The sequence below is a fragment of the Hyperolius riggenbachi genome, chromosome 3 (genome assembly GCF_040937935.1).
Source record: "Hyperolius riggenbachi isolate aHypRig1 chromosome 3, aHypRig1.pri, whole genome shotgun sequence".
Lineage (NCBI taxonomy): Eukaryota > Metazoa > Chordata > Amphibia > Anura > Hyperoliidae > Hyperolius > Hyperolius riggenbachi.
Window position 1 is genome coordinate 451,657,171 of NC_090648.1, and position 18,790 is coordinate 451,675,960.

Genomic DNA, 18,790 nt, shown 5'->3' on the forward strand with positions numbered 1-18,790 from the left:
GGACACAAATTGGTGGGACCCTACACAGAATGAACACTGTAGTCCCCAAGCAGTGAATGTAGCATGCTGCAGAAAAAAAAATAGGAATGGTCATAGCAGATTGTTGGTGGAGCCATACGATGGCTGTTACATAAAACATGTGTACCTAGGTTGCATGCTAAAGGCACTGTATCAATCATGTCTTATACATGAGCATCAAGCAAGCACACTTGTAGCAGAATGTGAAAAGATTTGTGGAAAATGAAGGGGGGGTCAGAAATACATAATTTACTAAGAAAGCCAATATTAGGTAAAGCAGATAAAATTACATGCAAAAATTGGTATCAGGCAGATATCAAGCCAAAGCAAATCCTGACAGGCAGATCCATGACTGAATATGACATCTGGTGCACTTGCCATGAATAACCAATGAAAATGCTGCATGTGGAGTGTGCTGTGGCAGATTGTAAGTGGGGGCAACATAAAAGTAAATAAACTAACTCGGGTGCAGCCAGGCCCGGATTTACCTCACAGAAGCCGATAGGCACAGATGTCCTGGCACCTTAGACTTCCTCCATGAACCTACAAACCCCCACTGAACCGCACTGCAAGTATGCTGGCTGTCACTTCTCCCTTACTTCCTTTGCCTGTCATAGGTAGTAGTGATGGGCGAACAGTGTTCGCCACTGTTCGGGTTCGCCCGGATTTTGGCCTGTTCGGGTTCGGTTCGCCACGCTGCCCGAACCCGAACAGGCCTTCTGTGTTCGGCCGAACAAAGCCCCCTATAGGGTCCCAGCATAAAGGGAGAGCATGCCCCGAGCGCGGGGGGGTCTGAAATGCCCCCCACCCCTCTCCGCTAAGCTCTCCCTTCTGCTGGACCCTATAAAATTACATTGAAGTCCCCCAAAGTACCTGGCAGGAGGAGGGCAGGAAGCGGGCAGCCGGAGATCACAGGCGCTAGTACCATCTGGTACTTCCGCCCTCTCTCTGACGCACTTCCTGTTTACATTTGTAAGTCGCGTCAAGAGAGAGCAGAAGTACCGCGATGACGTATACGAGGGTACGCATCATCTACATGATGACACGTACCCTCGTACACGTCATCGCGGTACTTCTGCGCTCTCTTGACGCGACTTACAAATGTAAACAGGAAGTGCGTCAGAGAGAGGGCGGAAGTACCAGATGGTACTAGCGCCTGTGATCTCCGGCTGCCCGCTTCCTGCCCTCCTCCTGCCAGGTACTTTGGGGGACTTCAATGTAATTTTATAGGGTCCAGCAGAAGGGAGAGCTTAGCGGGGAGGGGTGGGGGGCATTTCCGACCCCCCCCCCCCCCCCGCGCTCGGGGCATGCTCTCCCTTTATGCTGGGACCCAATAGGGGGCCCCAAAGGGACATGTTCGGGTTGGGTTCGGGGTTCGGCCCAAACATGCCGAATATCGGGGGCATGTTCGGCCGAACCACCCCGAACCCGAACATCTGGATGTTCGCCCAACACTAATAGGTAGCTACAGGTTCCCCTCAGTATTAGGCAGCCAGAAGCCTCCTCAATATTAAGTAGCTAGAGGTGCCCCCAAGTATTAGGTACTAGAGGAACCTCCGTATTTAGTAGTTAGAGGTGCCCCTGACTGAAGGGAGATCTCATTAGTGGAATGCCGAGAGCTGGGTGAGTAACCTCTCATTTACACTCAGGACTCTGCATAGGGAAGGAGGGAGGGAGGCACTGGGGGAGTGAGCCGCCTTTCCATCATGAGGCGCCTGTAGGCGTGTGCCCATACCTCCCAACTTTTTGAGATGAGAAAGAGGGACCCTTAAAGGGAACCAGAGATGAAGCACCCTCATGTATTTTACCATATATATCAATGGGAACATTATAGAAAACACCTACCTTGCTTTCTGTTTCATTCTGCACTGCACAGCTTGTTTCTAATCAGCCCTGATAAAATCCCTGACTGAGCATCCAGTCTGGCTTTGTTCAGGAATATTTATAGCTCAGTCTGTGTTCTCTGGTGTATTTTCAAGTCCAAGCCTGCCCCCTGCTGGCTCTGCTCAGGAATCATTATAGCTGAGTCATTACAGCAAAGCCACACTGAATGCTCAGTTGGGGATTTTTATCACGTCTGTAAGAAACAAGCTGTGCAGTGCAGAATGAAACAGAAAGCATGGTAGGTATTTTCTCTAATGTTCCCACTGATCTATATGGTAAAATACATGAGGGTGCTTCGTCTCTGGTTCAGGTTCACTTTAAAGTGAACCTCCGGACTAAAAATCTACTCAGCAGCACTGAAAAGGCTTGGTGTTTCTTTAACAGTTTCACAGCATCAGAACTTTTTTTCTCTTATCCAAGCCTCATTTTTAGCTGCACAGAAGAAAACTGCCCGGGCTTTTTTCCCCTGATGCTGTGCAAAGCATGATGGGATTTCTGATGTTGTTGCTCTCGTTCTGCTGTTTTGGTGCAATTTTTTTTTTTTTTACATTCTGAATTTGAGATTTGAAGCCTAGCACCCGCAGCTGGGAGGGGTAATCAGGACACAGGACAGTTGGAACTGTCTCCTGCTCCTTGTCACCTCCTTTCAACCAAAAAGATGGCAGCCCCCATGAATCACAAACATTTGCCTGCCTCTTTTAAAACAGTGTGGGTAAGAGATTATATTACCTATCTATTCTAATTAACATAACTAATGTTACTTAATGGCAGTATGTTTGTTTAGGCTGAAGTTCCCCTTTAAGTCACGCCCCTGCCACACCTCTAATCACGCCCCGCCACACCCCTGGTCACGCATACCATAAAGATTTCATTAAAAAAAATATATTGTTTTATAATTCAAACCACACTGGACCTTTCTATCTTAGCTCATTTTCCTTCATATTAACACTTTAAAATTAGGAATATACCAATTTAAAAAACGGGAATAAAGTTTAGAGACAAACACATTTTTTAGTAAAGAAACATATATATGTATATATATATATATATATGTATATATATATATATATATATATATATATATATATATATATATACATATATATATATGTATATATATATATATACATATATATATATGTATATATACATATATACATATATATATATATATACATATATACATATATATAGAGGGACATATAAGGAGGAAAGAGGTACTGTCCCTCCAAGAGAGACAGTTGGGAACTATGCGTGCCTACAGTACCTTATGGTAAATCAGGCCCTGGGTGCAGCTATATAACAGTGGATCTTCAACAAATCCTTGGATAGGACTAATTTTAATGAAAAAAAAATCCCTAGCTACTGTACAAATAGTCATTTGAAGCATTTTCTAGAAATCTATGTCTCCAAATAGCATAATTATGCAGCATTTGTCTCCCCAACAAAACAAATAAGATCCATGTGCCCCCAATATAATTATCCTATAGGTGTTCTCTACACAATTATTCCACGTGCATCTTTCAAATAAAACTACAGTGGGATGCGAAAGTTTGGGCAGCCTTGTTAATTGTCATGATTTTCCTGTATAAATCATTGGTTGTTATGATAAAAAATGTCAGTTAAATATATCATATAGGAGACACACAGTGATATTTGAGAAGTGAAATGAAGTTTATTGGATTTACAGAAAGTGCGCAATAACTGTATAAACACAATTAGGCAGGTACATACATTTGGGCACCACAAAAAATAAATTAAATCAATATTTAGTAGATCCTCCTTTTGCATAAATGACAGCCTCTAAACACTTCCTATAGGTTCCAATGAGAGTCTGCATTCTGCTTGAAGGTATTTTGGACCATTCCTCTGTACAAAACATCAGGTTTGATGGCTTCCGAGCATGGACAGCTCTCTTTAACTCACACCACAGATTTTCAATTATATTTAGGTCTGGGGACTGAGATGGCCATTCCAGAACGTTGTACTTGTTCCTCTGCATAAATGCTTTAGTGGATTTTGAGCAGTGTTTAGGGTTGTTGTCTTGTTGAAAGATCCAGCCCCGGCGCAGCTTCAGCTTTGTCACTGATTACTGGACACTGGTCTCCAGATGCTGATACTGAGTGGAATTCATGCGTCCCTCAACTTTGACAAGATTCACAGTCTCTGCACTGGCCACACAGCCAAACAGCATGATGGAACCACCACCATATTTTACTGTAGGTAGCAGGTGTTTTTCTTGGAAGGCTGAGTTGTTTTTCCTCTATGCATAATGCCCATTGTTATGCCCAAATAACGCAATTTTAGTTTCATCAGTCCACAGCACCTTATTCCAAAATGTAGCTGGCTTGTCCAAATGTGCTTTAGCATACCTCAATCGGCTCTGTTTGTGCTTTGGGTGGAGAAAAGACTTCCTCTGCATCACTCTCGCATACAGAATATCCTTGTGTAAAGTGCACCGAATGGTTGAACGATGCACAGCGACTCCATCTGCAGCTAGATGATGTTGTAGGTCTTTGGTGCTGGTATGTGGGTTGACTGACTGTTCTCACCATTCGTCGCTTATGTTTATCCAAGATTTTTCTTGGTCTGCCACTTCAAGCCCTAACTTGAACTGAGCCTGTGCTCTTCCATTTCCTCAATATGTTCCTAACTGTGGAAACAGACAGCTGACATCTCTGAGACAGATTTCTGTATCCTTCCCCTAAACCATGATGGTGAACAATCTCCGTCTTCAGGTCATTTGAGAGTTGTTTTGAGCCCCTCATGTTGCTACTCTTCAGAGAAAATTAAAAGAGGAGGGAAACTTACAACTGACCCCCTTAAATACTCTTTCTCATAGTTGGATTGGCCAGTGTATGTAGGTTAGGGGTCACTGAGCTTACCAAGCCAATTTGAGTTCCAATAATTAGTTCTAAAGGTTTTAGAATCAATAAAATGACAACAGTGCCCTAATGTATGCAGCTGCCTAATTTTATTTAAACAATTATTGCACACTTTCTGTAAATCAAATAAACTGAATTTCACTTCTCAAATATCACTGTGGGTGTCTCCTATATGATATATTTGAATTACATTTTTTATCGTAACAACCAACGATTTATACAGGAAAATCATGATGATTAACAAGGTTCCCAAACTTTCGCATCCCACTGTATTTAGGTCAGGTTCACTCATACCTCCCAACAGAGCCGGATTAAGGCTAAATGTGGCCCTAAGCAAAGTAACTGATTTGGGCCCCCCCATCATGTCGTAATAGAATCAGAAGATGCAGCTGCACAGCAATATGTCGCACACACCGGGCAGCCGAGCTACTGGTTGCTATGGGCAACAGCACGCTTTCCTCTGTGGGTGCACAATGCAGGGAATAGCAGCGGCAAAATGCAGAGTGAGAGATGAATGGCTGGGACATTTGCACTCAGGGGCTGGGGCACCCCTGTGAAGAGGGCGCCAGATATCACAGCAGCAGCACTTTCCCCCTGCATCTCCAGCCTGGCAATAGCAGAAAGCTCTGGACACCGCCAAACCGGAAGCCGTTCCCCAGACAGAATTACATAACCACTCCCTCCACCGAACAACCAATTTCCTCGCAAACTAGACAGCCACCATGCAGCCTCCATCCCAGTGAATACGATAGTCCAGCAGAGAAGGCAGCCGCAGTGGGGGAGAATGACAGCACCAGATGAATCACATTCACCTATTGCAATAGAGGTCCCGTCATCCGGAGCCCATCTGTCTCCTCTAGAGTACTGCCGCTCTGTTACTACTACTATTACTACTTCCTACTTCATGTCTGATCTGAGAATCAGGAAGTTCAGAGCGAGCGGCTGCACTGTAGAAGAGACAGATGGGTTTTAGATGATGGGATCTCTATTGCTTGGATCATGGATAGGTGAGTGAGTGTTTGCCATCTGCTGCTATCATTCATGCTGCAGCTGTGGTTCTCTGTGGGAAGGGAGGGTGGAGTGGGCAGCGGCAGAGCGCACAGTAGCAGGAGGGGGACCTAGGAGGAGAGCCTGGCTCTGAAGACAATCAGCAGCGCACGGCATCATTTGACAAGACAAGACAAATAACATTTATATCGCGCTTTTCTCCTGGTGGACTCAAAGCGCCAGAGCTGCAGCCACTAGGACGCGCCCTATAGGCAGTAGCAGTGTTAGAGAGACTTGCCTACGGTCTCCTACTGAATAGGTGCTGGCTTACTGAACAGGCAGAGCTGAGATTCGAACCCTGGTCTCCTGTGTCAGCGGCAGAGCCCTTAAAGGGACTCCAAGCAGTGCCTGTGGATATGCCTTTAAGCATACCCACAACTAATTCATTACATCCTCACACCTACCAGCATGAGGTTTGTAATTATATCCCCCTGGGTTCCTTATATTTCATTGCATTGTGCTGAATCGAGCTGCCAACTTTGGAGAAAAGTCGTCCTGTGGCCGTGATTTCGATTGTGAAAATATCAAAAACTAAAAGGCATAGAGCAGCTGTTTATATATCATTGGAAAGAGGAGAAAAAGAGCTTTAAAATGATATGCATCTTTCCATAGTTACTGCACTGCTCAGAGTCCCTTTAACCATTATACCATCCAGCCACCGCTGACTTTGGAGAAAAGTCGTCCTGTGGCCGTGATTTCGATCGCGAAAATATCGAAAACTAAAAGGCATAGAGCAGCTGTTTATATATCATTGGAAAGAGAAGAAAGAGAGCTTCAAAATGATATGAATCTTTCCATAGTTACTGCACTGCTCAGAGTCCCTTTAACCATTATACCAACCAGCCACCGCTGACTTTGGAGAAAAGTCGTCCTGTGGTCGCGATTTCAATCGCGAAAATATCGAAAACCTCAAAGGCATAGAGCAGCCATTTAGATATCATTGGAAAGAGGAGAAAGAGAGCTTTAAAATGATATGCATCTTTCCATAGTTACTGCACTGCTCAGAGTCCCTTTAACCATTATACCATCCAGCCACCGCTGACAGGATGGCAAGGGCTGGTTTATGTGCTCATGGGGCCCCTTTGACTCTGAATGGGGCCCCAAGCGACTGCTTTTGTTGCCTGGTCGGTAATCCGACCCTGCCTCCCAACTTTTTGAGATGAGAAAGAGGGATATTTAAGCCACACCCCTGCCACACCCCGATCATGCCCCATCACACCACTAGCCACGCCCCCGTCACACCCCTAGTCACTCATACTATAAAGATTTCAGAAGAAAATATGTTGTTTTATAACTCAAGCCACACTGGTCCTCTCTATTCTGGTTAATTTTCCTTCATATTAACATTTTAAAATCAGTAATATATCAATTTAAAGTTTGGGAATAAAATTTAGAGTCAATCAAACACATTTTTTGTATAGATATATATATATATTTACATAGAAAGAGGGACAATGGCCTCAATTCACTAAGATCATGCTGGAGATAATAAGGCAAGAGAAAACTTACCTCCACACAGTGAGAGAGTTATCTTATCTCTTCATTCCTTAAAGGGAACCTTAACTGGCGTGGAAAAAATAATTCACTTACCTGGGGGCTTTCCCAAGCCTCCTGCAGCCGTCCTGTGCCCGCGCCGGTCCTTCGGTGCCCTCCGGTCTCCCTCCGCCGCTAAGTTTCGTTTTCGGACGACTGCCAGTCGTCCTCGGGCAAAGCGTCATCTTCTTCCGCATTCCCCGTCGTAATGAGCCGTAAAGCGCGTCCGCATGACGCCAAACGCGTCATGCGGACGCGCTTTACGGCTCTTTACGACGGGGAATCCGGAAGAAGATGACGCTTTGCCCGAGGACGACTGGCAGTCGTCCGAAAACGAAACTTAGCGGCGGAGGGAGACCGGAGGGCACCGAAGGACCGGCGCGGGCACAGGACGGCTGCAGGAGGCTTGGGAAAGCCCCCAGGTAAGTGAATTATTTTTTCCACGCCAGTTAAGGTTCCTTTTAAGTTACCTCCTCTGTAGTTAATTTTCCTCCTCTGTAGTTATTTTCACACAGAGTTAGTAAACAGCCTGTTTTTAACTCTGGAGTTTTTTTAAGGATTGAAGAGTTAACCTAAAGACAGAAGAGTTAACTTTAGGTTTGCCTGAGGTAAAATGTTTCCTGAATACTACATTCCTTGTCACCATGGTGACAACTCTAGAAACGTTATTAAAGACAGGAGATAAGCTTAGTGAATTGAGGCCAATGTCCTGATAGAGGGACAAATGAGGAGAAGAGAGGGACATGGGGACAGCGCTCCTAAAGAGGGACTGTGAGGGACAGTTGAGAGCTATGGTTCACAGTGGGACATTGCATGGTAAATTTGCAGTGCAACATTACAAAGCAACAAAAAAAGTGGTAATGCTGCGTTACCGTCGCATTAAGTTGGTACAATAAGCATACCGTTACCGTTAATGAAATCCTCTTCAGGTGTGTCACATACAGTACACCAAGGATAGGTATTTTCCAATTGCTTGCATTATTAATCTCAGAGCGCCACCTGCCGTCTTTTTCCCAGGATCGCAGTGAATACAGAAAGCCAATAAAACCCTGTTGGCTCTCTACATCGCCATCTGGTGACAACTGTTAGTATGATACGCTCACTGTAGAGAAGACCAATCCCCTTCGTATCGTTCTTTTTTTCTGTCCGTTTAGAAAACTGCAGAGAACATAATCCGCATAACATGGGATATACTTAGAAAGCCCTCCAGATAAAACCAAGAAAATAAATCCGTGAAGAGTTTCGAAAGTGGGGCAGTGTGTGATGCAGGAAGTGGGGCAGTGTGTGATGCAGGAAGTGGGACGGAAGATACCTCTAGCCGCAGGAAGTGGGGCTCACAGTGTGACAGGATTCTGTGCTCCCCTGGCTGCTTATCACGTGGAGGAGAGAGTGACCCTGAGCTGGTAAGAGGATGTGTAGAAGACACTTTGTATTATTTATGGTATAAGTAAATCTGTCATATTTGTACTTGTATTATATATTGTGGTCTGGATGGCAGTCTCTAGTGTGTGGTACTTGTAGTCAACATAGCTCCCAACTGCCTCTCTTTTGGAGGGACAGTCCCTCTTTGGGAACCAAAGTTCCTATGTCCCGCTTTCTCATTTGTCCCTCTATCAGGACTGATGTGTAGATTTATGTAAATATGTGTATTTTTCTAATGAAAAACATGTTAAAATGACTCTAAACTTTTTCCCCATCCTTTCAATTGCTATTTCTTATTTTCAAATGTTAATATGAAGGAAAATGGATCAGGATAGACAGGACCAGTGTGGTTTGAATTATAAACCGACTTATTTTTCTTATGAAATCATTTAAATTATGTGTGATGAGGGGTGTGGCTTAAAGAGGATGTGTAAGAAAATAAAGAGCAACTGGGGGGTACTTACCTGGGGAGGGGGAAGCCTCTGGATCCTAATGAAGATTTCCCCTGGCCCCTCTCCATTCCAGCGCTGTTAGCCACCAGTGCTGGGCTCCAGGATCATAACAATTCTGTGTGAGCTTCGCGTAGACGCAGTAGCAGCTTTCGCTTAGGAGGAAATAGCCGAGCTGGATCCGCTCCGCTCTCCTGCGCAGGTGTTTAGTGTAGCATAAAAAATAGTTTAAAGGAACACTATCAAACAAGTGTTCTAAAATGACAGCATGCAAATAGTGTCTAAGTAGCTGTGTAAACATTTTCCTGCTGTTCATGTTAAATATCAGAGGCAAAAGCTGTAATTCACCGTGGGTAGATTTTAGCTACGTTTGGAATGTCTCATTTGCAAAGGTGAATCTCTGCAGTCTGACATGCTAAGAACAGCGTAATATTGAAGCAGAGTTATATGAAAAACCTGTCAGGTTTCACACACACACAATTACAAATGTTTATGTTGCACATAAGATACATTTCCTCTGCTCTCTGTGAGAGAAAGCTCTGCTTGTCTCGGACTGAGCTCTCTGCACACACAGGTTTAACAGATGCAGTGTGATGAAATCCCCCCCCCCCCCCCCCCCCCCCATGGCTCAGTCTGCCATCAGATTAGAGCAGACTGCCCTCAGAAAAGTGTGAAAGGAATTAGATAACCGTAAACAAAGAGATAAGTACTGGTGTATACATTCGAATCCTTAGCAGCACCTCCCAAACATTTTCCTATCTCAATTAAAAAAAATCATGTTAAATGATAGTATTCCTTTAACTTACCTTGGGCTTCTTGCAGCCAAAAAAATTGAAAAAAATTGAAATTGAAAAAAATCATGTTAAATGATAGTATTCCTTTAACTTACCTTGGGCTTCTTGCAGCCACCTGCAGTCATCCTGTGCCCACGCCGTCTTTCCATGACCCTCTGGCCAGCAGCGGCGATCCCCTGAAACCTGGCCGGTCGTGGTCATTTGGAGGCTTCTACACATCCGGGCCCAGAGCCGCTCGCACCCCGATCATGCTCCCATTGCCGGGAGCATTCTGCGCATGCACAGCGATTTTCCCGTGCTGCATATGCACAGAACACTGCCGGTGTAGCGGGATGCTTCGAGGAGGTGCATGGTTGGCCAGCTTTCAGGGAATTGCCGCTGCTGGTTGGAGGATCTCGGAAGGACGGCGTGGGCACAGGATGACTGCAGAGGATGTAAGAAGCCCCAGGTAAGTTAAACCGTTTTTTTTTTTTTCACTTTAGATTTCCTTTAACAGACAAATTTATTGAGAAGGTGTGGAAAATATCGCCTAGGAGAAATCTTAGGTGAAAACGTGTTTCATGGTGCTGCAGAACAGGGGGGGGGGGGGCTGTTTTATAGAGTTCGGTAACTGTGGTAATGTTGCAGAGTTCAGAGGACACAACGGCAGTTTTACCATGAATACCTATTACACGCCAATTTTACCATTACTATTAGCGCTACGCATGTTATCAAGTGGACATCTGCATTACTATAGCAAAGTGCTCGTTACCACTGTAACACACATGGCACTAATGTGCTAACGGGTGGTTGACCCCTAATGCTAGTAACAGTAAAATTGCTGTGTGTCCCGTATTTTAAAGTGGCCATATAGGCTTGGATTGCCAACCAGTGGGGGCAAGCTGATCAAAGCCGATCTGATCAGAGAAGGAACAACTTGGTGGTTTTGTGCACATGCTCCTGCAGATGGCTTTGTGTGTTCATGTGACAAGCTCAGTGTGTGGCTCTGATCTCAGGAGTTGGTGGACGTTGGTAGCTTGGTGTAGCCTCTTTCATTGCTTCTCTCCTAGTGCTCCTGTCTATAATAATTACTAAGGTAGCTGTACAGTATGGTGGGCTCACCTACGTTGCTTAACATCCTTCTCTTTATAGGTGCTGATAATTCTCTGCCAGCACAGTAAGACTGGGCAGTGCAAATGTTCTGCAGAGTCGCCACACAGGTAAGAGCACCTTTCCTTTGCCTGTGCGAAATTGTATTGACAGATGTCTATTTTGAGAGCTGAATCATTATAGAGAACCTGTCGGCTGAGCTGTTGGATGCTGTCCAGCACTGGGGGGGGGGGGGGGGGGGGGGGGGGGGGCTGGCTGGCTGTGAATAGTGTTGGTGTTTTGGGATCCTCCAGAAACCCAAACAATGCAAAGCACCGCACTCCAGCACCCAGCTAGTGGACGGGGGTCACACAGGGGTGGTCACCTTCCTATTATTCGCCTAGCTAGACGAATGTCATTACGGCTGCGCGGCCATAGTGTAGGCGTGTTCTCGCTCCTGCTTGCGTCTCTGGGAACTTACTGCGCAGGCGCAGTACAAGAAAACGTCATACTGCGCAGTTAGGCTCCCTGAGCCGCAAACGGGAGCGAGGACGCGCATGTCCATGGATGCAGAGCCGCAGTAAAATTTGTCTAATTAAACGAATAATTGGAAGGTGACCCGCGGCGGGGAACGGAGGATTGTTCAGTGACACCGTGAGACAGGATATCTGTAGGGTGCGGTTAGAAGCCCCAGGTAAGTGACAATTTTTGATTTTAAAAAATGCTACAGAACCCCCTTTAAATGTCACCCTCCCCCGCAGAGTTGCGAACTTTGCGTGGAGAGAGCGGACAGAGAAGATGAATTTGGCTGCCAGTCGGCGGGTCAGAGATCCAGCGCATGCTCGCTCAATAACGGCCCACGGGCCGCAGTTTGCTCAGTCCTGCTCTAAAGCAAACCTATGTAAAAAAAAAAAAAAAAAAAAAAGTTTGTACATATATGTGGGTGATAGGGACTTGCCTGTTGTCTGTTTTATTTCAAGTCTGTAGATCTTCTAATTCATGTTTTCAGTCTCACCTTGGGGGACAGAACACATGGTGAAGTGTGGGCGTGGCTTTTGTTTTCCTTGGAGCACTGTTAATGTCCCCATGCATCTAGCAATGTATGGGCAGATCAACCAAGAGACAGATCTCTCTCTGATCGGAGGAAGATCTGTTAGCTGCCCATACATCGCAGGCTGATTCCCAATAGATTTCAGCATGACATCTATCAGGAATCAGCCTAGTGACGCCACCGACTACATTGTCAATCAGGCATCTGCAAACAGCTTCAACAGAATATGATTATTTCTTCCTGTGATACAATGAGAGCAGCCATGTTCTGCTTGTCTTCATTACACACAGGCAAGCTGCTCTGCATCTCCAGCCCTCAGCCTGTGAAAACGTCACTCCCCTCTACCTCTGAAATCTCTGGCTAGTAACACCTCCTCCTGTCCAGACTGAGCTCCCATAAGCCCTTGCTACATGGGTCTCAGAGTGCCTAGGTGCTGGAGGAGCTGTGGGCGAGGATTGTTTAGTTTATAGGGAATTAGAGTATTAAACCAAAACAAAAAAAAGTATTGGGCTTGAGGAATGTCCTATAAACTATATGAAAGGAACACAATTATGCAATGAGTAAAAGTTTATCTCGGATCCACATTAATCTCTTGAGAACCAGAAGTTTATACCGCCCTAGTGACCAGACGATTTTTTACAATTCACCCCTTCGGCACTTTAACAGTTTATTGCTCGGCCATACAACTTGGCACCCAAATTAATTTTACCTTCTTTTCTTCCTACTAATGGAGCTTTCTTTTGGTGGTCTCTGATTGCTGCTGCGATTTTTTTTTTCTTTATTAATTTAAAATCGCTTTTTTTAAAGAGACTCTTTAACAAAATTTTCAGCCTTATTTCTCCTATCCTACAAGTTCCTACACCTGCTCTAATGTAGTCTTTCTTACTGCAGCCTTTTCTAGTTGCACAGTCTCTTTATTATATCTAATCTTCTTTTCTTTGTGAAGCTTCGTTGACTCAGGGAGGAAGGGGTGCATCTGCTGTGATGGGGACAAATTATGCATGCCCCCTCTATGCTAGCCAGAGCATATGCTATGTCATGTGCTTTGTTTATTCCTCAAAGTCAGCTTCCCTGCTCTCAGTCTCTGTGTGTCTGTGATGCTGTCTGTGAGGCTTTGGGAGGAGGGAGCTGCCTTTCACATGCTGACAAACTGTGACCCAGACATGAATGCAGAGCCCAGACTACTTGCTCAGAAGAAACAGCTGTGTTTATAAAGGAGTATGAGGATTCTTGTAACGCTTTAATGGCACAGAGCCGCAGAGGCAGAAGGTAAAACGTTTTCTAAACGTGCAAATAACATCTGAAGGCTGCATTCACTGTAATAAAAACTTGTCATGCAAACATAAGGAAGTATACATCCAGTTTCTTTTCAGTATACTTCCGGTTTCGGCTGCCATCTTTTCTGTTTACAAAACAGTTTATAAAACTGTTTTTTTTTTGTTTTTTTTTTTGGGCCAATATTGTGGCGGGGAACGGCAAAAATGTTACAGAGGGGGCTAGGAGATGTCCCCGAACAGGCTGAAGTGTTTATTTATATAACATTTCTTTAATACAGATTCTCTTTAAATCAGTGTCACGGTCACTTGCGTATCCAGGGAAGGCGGCGGCTACAGACTGATGTCCGCGAGCGTCCTGGTGTGGGTGGCCGGGTTCCTGGGGGCCTTGCTGCCTGTACCCGCGGGCGCTATGCGCGTTAGCGTGGCATGGGCGTGGAGACATGTCCATGTGGGTGCGGACGTGCGTGTGCCCGTACTGGGCGTCCGCGTGTACATGTTTCTGGTTGGTGTGCGCGTGCGTAGCGTGATGCGTACTGACGTACGCATGCGTGGTGTCATGCGTATTAACATGCGCGGTGTGATGCGTATTGACGTGCGCGTGCGTTGCGTGACGCGTACGTCACTTCCGTCCAAAGGCCTATTTAAACCTGGAGAGACCAACGATCAGTGCTGTAGTATTGCAGCTTGTCCGTCAGTGCTGTTGTTGTGTCTCCTGTGCTTGATCTCTGAATCTGCTCCTGGTATGCTGACCCTGGCCTGGCTGACTACTCGCTCCGTTGCCGAATCCTTGCCTGTACGACTATCCGCTCTGATACCGACCTCTGCCTGGCTGACTACCCGCTCCGTTGCCGAACCCTTGCCTGTACGACTATCCGCTCTGATACCGAACTCTGCCTGGCTGACTACTCGCTCCGGTGCTGGATCCCTGCTTGTCTCTGGATCTGCTCTACCACGGAGCTCGGCCTGTATAACCAAGATCAAGAAGCTTCCAACTGAACAACCATCTTCTGGGATTACGACTTGCAGTAGATACCACTCCACTCCTGCTGCAAGGTCATTGCACAACCCCCGTGGGAGTGCCGGAGAGCCAGTTTGGTTACACTTCTCGACGTCACACCGGCTGTCTCACTAGCGCTCCTGCCCCTTGTGTCCCGCTGGTCCCTGTTTCACCTCCAGGGCCTGAGGGTGGTAAGTCGCAGGGGAGGCTGTCCTCTACAAACCGGCCGCACCTGCTCCAGGTACGCAGTTATTCTTGTGACAATCAGGCAATATACTGTGCACTGCTGCATCAGATTCCCCCCCCCGAGTAATGATCGCTGCCTGCCAGCCGCGATTGCGGGCTGGCAGGCTTATCGCGGAGATCCGCATTGTTTGTTTACGGGTGCTCGCAGGGCTGTGGAGTCGAGGAGTCGGAGAAATTTTGGGTACCCGGAGTCGGTGGTTTCATAAACTGAGGAGTCGGAGTTAGATGATTTTGTACAAAATCCACAACCCTGGTAAGTATTAGACTAAGGAGTCGGAGCCATTTTGGGTACCCGGAGTTGGAGTTGAAGTCGGTGGTTTCATAAACCGAGGAGTCGGAAGATTTTTGTACTGACTCCACAGCCCTTGTGCTCATGCTCGCAAGAGCAAGACCTCCCATCTAAGCTTGCGCACCTCAAGATGACACCATATGGCGTGACGGAGGAACAAGGGAGCCACTCTGCGGCCGCCATCCTGTGTTAGGCAGTTGCAGAGTGGTTAATGCCGTTGGGGAGTTTTGTAGCAGCAGGGAGAGGCGTCATTCGACTCTCCTGGCGCCCAACTCATCAATCCCCCTGAGGTTTCTTGTGTGCAATGCTGGTTTGCAAAAAAAAACAAAACAAAAAAAGACTGGTTGTCCTGGGTTACAAGCACAAATACTTCCCATGCAGCGGAAAAGGGCAAGTTCATTGGAAAAAACAACAACCTCATAATAACATTGAATGCAGACTTGTAGCAATTGTTAGATATCAACATATATGAGTCTTCGCAGGTTTTCTTTACTTCACAGGGATTGATCACATGTTTACTCGTGTTCAGCTATATAGTCTTACTTGCATTTTTTACATGTTTTATTTTAAATAAATACCATCTCTGCATCTGTCTCCCCAGGTGCTCCGGCAGTCGGTCCGGTTTCAGTCTGCAGATTCTTCCATTTTGGAGAGATGTGAGTATTGTAAACCTGGAACTAAAGTAAGATCCCAATCCCAGACTTCTAACATTTTAAAGCGGACCTGAACTCCAAACTTCCTCTCAGCTTTAAAAGATAAGCAACACCATAATAACCTTTAATGAAAAAATATTTCTTTGTTACAGGTAATAAAAATTCTGCAATAAATCTACAGTGTTTCTACTTGCTGCTTTCATGGATGCAGCCATAGGGTTAACATCCTGTGCTTACAAATTAGCTGCTCTACCGAGGCAGCTAGCTGACACAGCTGAGAGATCAAATTACTGTTGTGATTAGTTGATGAGGGGGAATTAGACAGGCTAAACTCTCTAAATACATACAGGGTGCATTTCATATGTTTTCCTTCTGCCCTGTGCTAGAGTTCAGGTCCACTTTAAGTGGGTTATTTAAGGCTAAGAACATGTGCCTGGGTATTGACAAAGTTCTGGATTTACTAGAGCTTCATACACCTTCAATTTTTGTTGCCCAGATTAGTCTTTTTTGAGTGAAAGTGTGGTTTCAGTACAGGTATCCGTCACGGCTGCAGCTTAGCTTTCAACAATCCACCATCAGGGCTGCCCTTAGTTTTCACAACGTCCTGAACTTAGAGACTCTGTAACATCAAAAAGATCCCCTGGGGGGTACTCACCTCGGGTGGGGGAAGCCTCCGGATCCTAATGAGGCTTCCCACGCCGTCCTCTGTCCCACGGGGGTCTCGCTGCAGCCCTCCGAACAGCCGGTGACAGACCCGACTGTCAAGTCTATATTTACCTTTGCAGGCTCCAGCGGGGGCGCTGTGGCTGCTTTCGGCTCGGAACTAGACGGAAATACCCGATCTCCGTCGGGTCCGCTCTACTGCGCAGGCGCCGGAGACTTGCGCCTGCGCAGTAGAGCAGACCAGACGACGATCGGGTATTTCCACTTACTTCGGAGCCGTCAGCCACCAGAGCGCCTGCGCAGGAGCCGGGAAGGTAAATATTTACGTCGCCGCTTTACGGAGGGCTGCAGCGAGATCCCCGAGGGACGGAGGACGGCGTGGGAAGCCTCATTAGGATCCTGAGGCTTCCCCCACCCGAGGTGAGTACTCCCCAGGGGACATTTTGATGTTACAGAACCCGAGGCAGATGTATAAAATCTTAAAGGGAACCTTATCTGAGAGGGATCTGGATGTTTCCTTTTAAACAATACCAGTTGCCTGGCAGTCCTGCTGATCTCTTTGGTTGCAGTGGTGGCTGAATCACACACCTGAAAGAAGCATACAGCTAATCCAGTATGACTTCAGTCAGAGCACCTGATTTGCATGTTTGTTGAGGGGCTGTGGCTAAAAGTGTTAGAGACACAGGATCAGCAGGAGAGTCAGGCAACTGGTATTATTTCAAAAGGAAAAATCCATACCCTTCTCAGTTTAGGTTTCCTTTAAGAGGACCCAGAGGCATGTGATATGTGTGCTATGACATGCCTCTGCGTGTCTCTATTGCTGCCGCTAGTCCAGTGTTCTCCCCACAAATTTCTTCCAGCCGGGTGGCATGAAAAAGTAGCCGGGTGGGGCGAGATGAGAGAATGCTGGGCCGGCGCTTCTCTGCACAATTCTGCTTACAGCAGAGAAAAAGAGGAGCCGATGACAGCCGGATGCTCACCAAAACTAGCCGGGTGGAACCCGGCTAAAAGAGCCTGGGGAGAACACTGTAGTCCCCAAACCCCCCCCCCCCCCCCCCCCCCCCCCCCCCCCGCAAAATATCGACAGGCTAGCAATAGTCTGCTGGTCGCTAGCCTGATGCTTACCTCTGAGCCTGTCAGTAACATTCTCAAGCATCGCCTCCCCATAACGCAGCTTCCTTCACCGCTGTGCGCCTTCATATCCTCCTCCAATCAGAGGCTAAGTCGCAACTCAGGTGGGTCACGGCTTAGCTTCAGATTGGAGGAAGTTATGGAGGCGGAGAGTGGAAGGGGGGCTGCGCTATGGGGAGGCGATGCTTGAGAACGTTATCGACAGGCTCAGAAGTAAGCATCAGGCTAGCGACAAGCAGATTGTCGCTAGCCTGGCGATATTTTCGGGGGCGGAGGAAAAGATGAGAAATGTCGGCACTGCTGTAAACTGCTTGTTTATTCATAACACATGGTGCAACATCGTGGATTCAAATTTCATGCATATTGAGAACTAACATACCGGTTTGCTGGTGAAGCTGTGCGGTGGGTGCTGGGGGATGAGAGCCTTACAGTCGTTTCGCGCAGATACGCTTTTACGGAGGCTGCGAAAGGGGGGCTGTCTGCTGTCACTTTAAATCCTAAACAGATCAGCATGCAGCTAATTGCTGCTAAAGGCACCGCCTCCTCTCCACCAAGGGCGGCCAATAACACGCTGGGTTACAGTTAAATCCAGCATAGGGAGTAGCACTTCCTGGATACGGTGGCCTAAATAGGACAAACTTATTAGAAGTCCTTTGCAAGTCTGCATGAGGCTATTGTATCACCGGATACCTGGTCTGCACCCCTGCAACCCTCCCTGCACCCTTAGCTGCAGTGCCAGCACCTTTCTATCCTACCTTCCTTTGTGATATTTTCGGAGGGCACAGCAGACTGAGGGGGGGGGACTAGCAGTAACAATAGAGACACACTGAGGCATGTCATTGTGCACATGACATGCCTCTGCGTCCTCTTAAGATTTTATACATCCGCCATGGGTTCTCTTTAAAGGGATACTGTAGGGGTGTCGGGGGAAAATGAGTTGAAGTTACCCGGGGCTTCTAATGGTCCCCCGCAGACATCCTGTGCCCGTGCAGCCACTCACCGATGCTAAGGCCCCGCCTCCGGTTCACTTCTGGAATTTCAGACTTTAACCTCCCTGGCGTTCTATTAAGATCGCCAGGGCGGCTGCGGGAGGGTTTTTTTTTAAATTAAAAAAAAACTGTTTCATGCAGCCAACTGAAAGTTGGCTGCATGAAAGCCCACTAGAGGGCACTCCGAAAGCGTCATTCTGATTGCCTCCGGCGACCAGAATAAACAAGGAAGGCCGCAATGAGCAGCCTTCCTTGTTTTGCTTACATCGTCGCCATAGCGACGAGCGGAGTGACGTCATGGACGTCAGCTGACGTCCTGACGTCAGCCGCCTCCGATCCAGCCCTTAGCGGTGGCCGGAACTTTTGTTCCGGCTGCGCAGGGCTCGGGCGGCTG

At 46.7% G+C, this 18,790-nt stretch overlaps 1 protein-coding gene across 1 annotated transcript in view; it reads left to right on the forward strand.

Annotated features, from left to right (window-relative positions):
• Positions 1-8,528: 8,528 nt before the first annotated feature.
• The window catches only part of SSBP1 (single stranded DNA binding protein 1), a 44,166-nt gene continuing 33,904 nt past the window's right edge, over positions 8,529-18,790 (forward strand). The window contains exons 1-3 of the mRNA XM_068277855.1: positions 8,529-8,770; positions 11,164-11,231; positions 15,562-15,616. Of these exons, the coding sequence (XP_068133956.1) occupies positions 11,208-11,231; positions 15,562-15,616 (79 nt within the window). The 5' untranslated portion in view covers positions 8,529-8,770; positions 11,164-11,207. The remainder of the gene's footprint in view (positions 8,771-11,163; positions 11,232-15,561; positions 15,617-18,790) is intronic.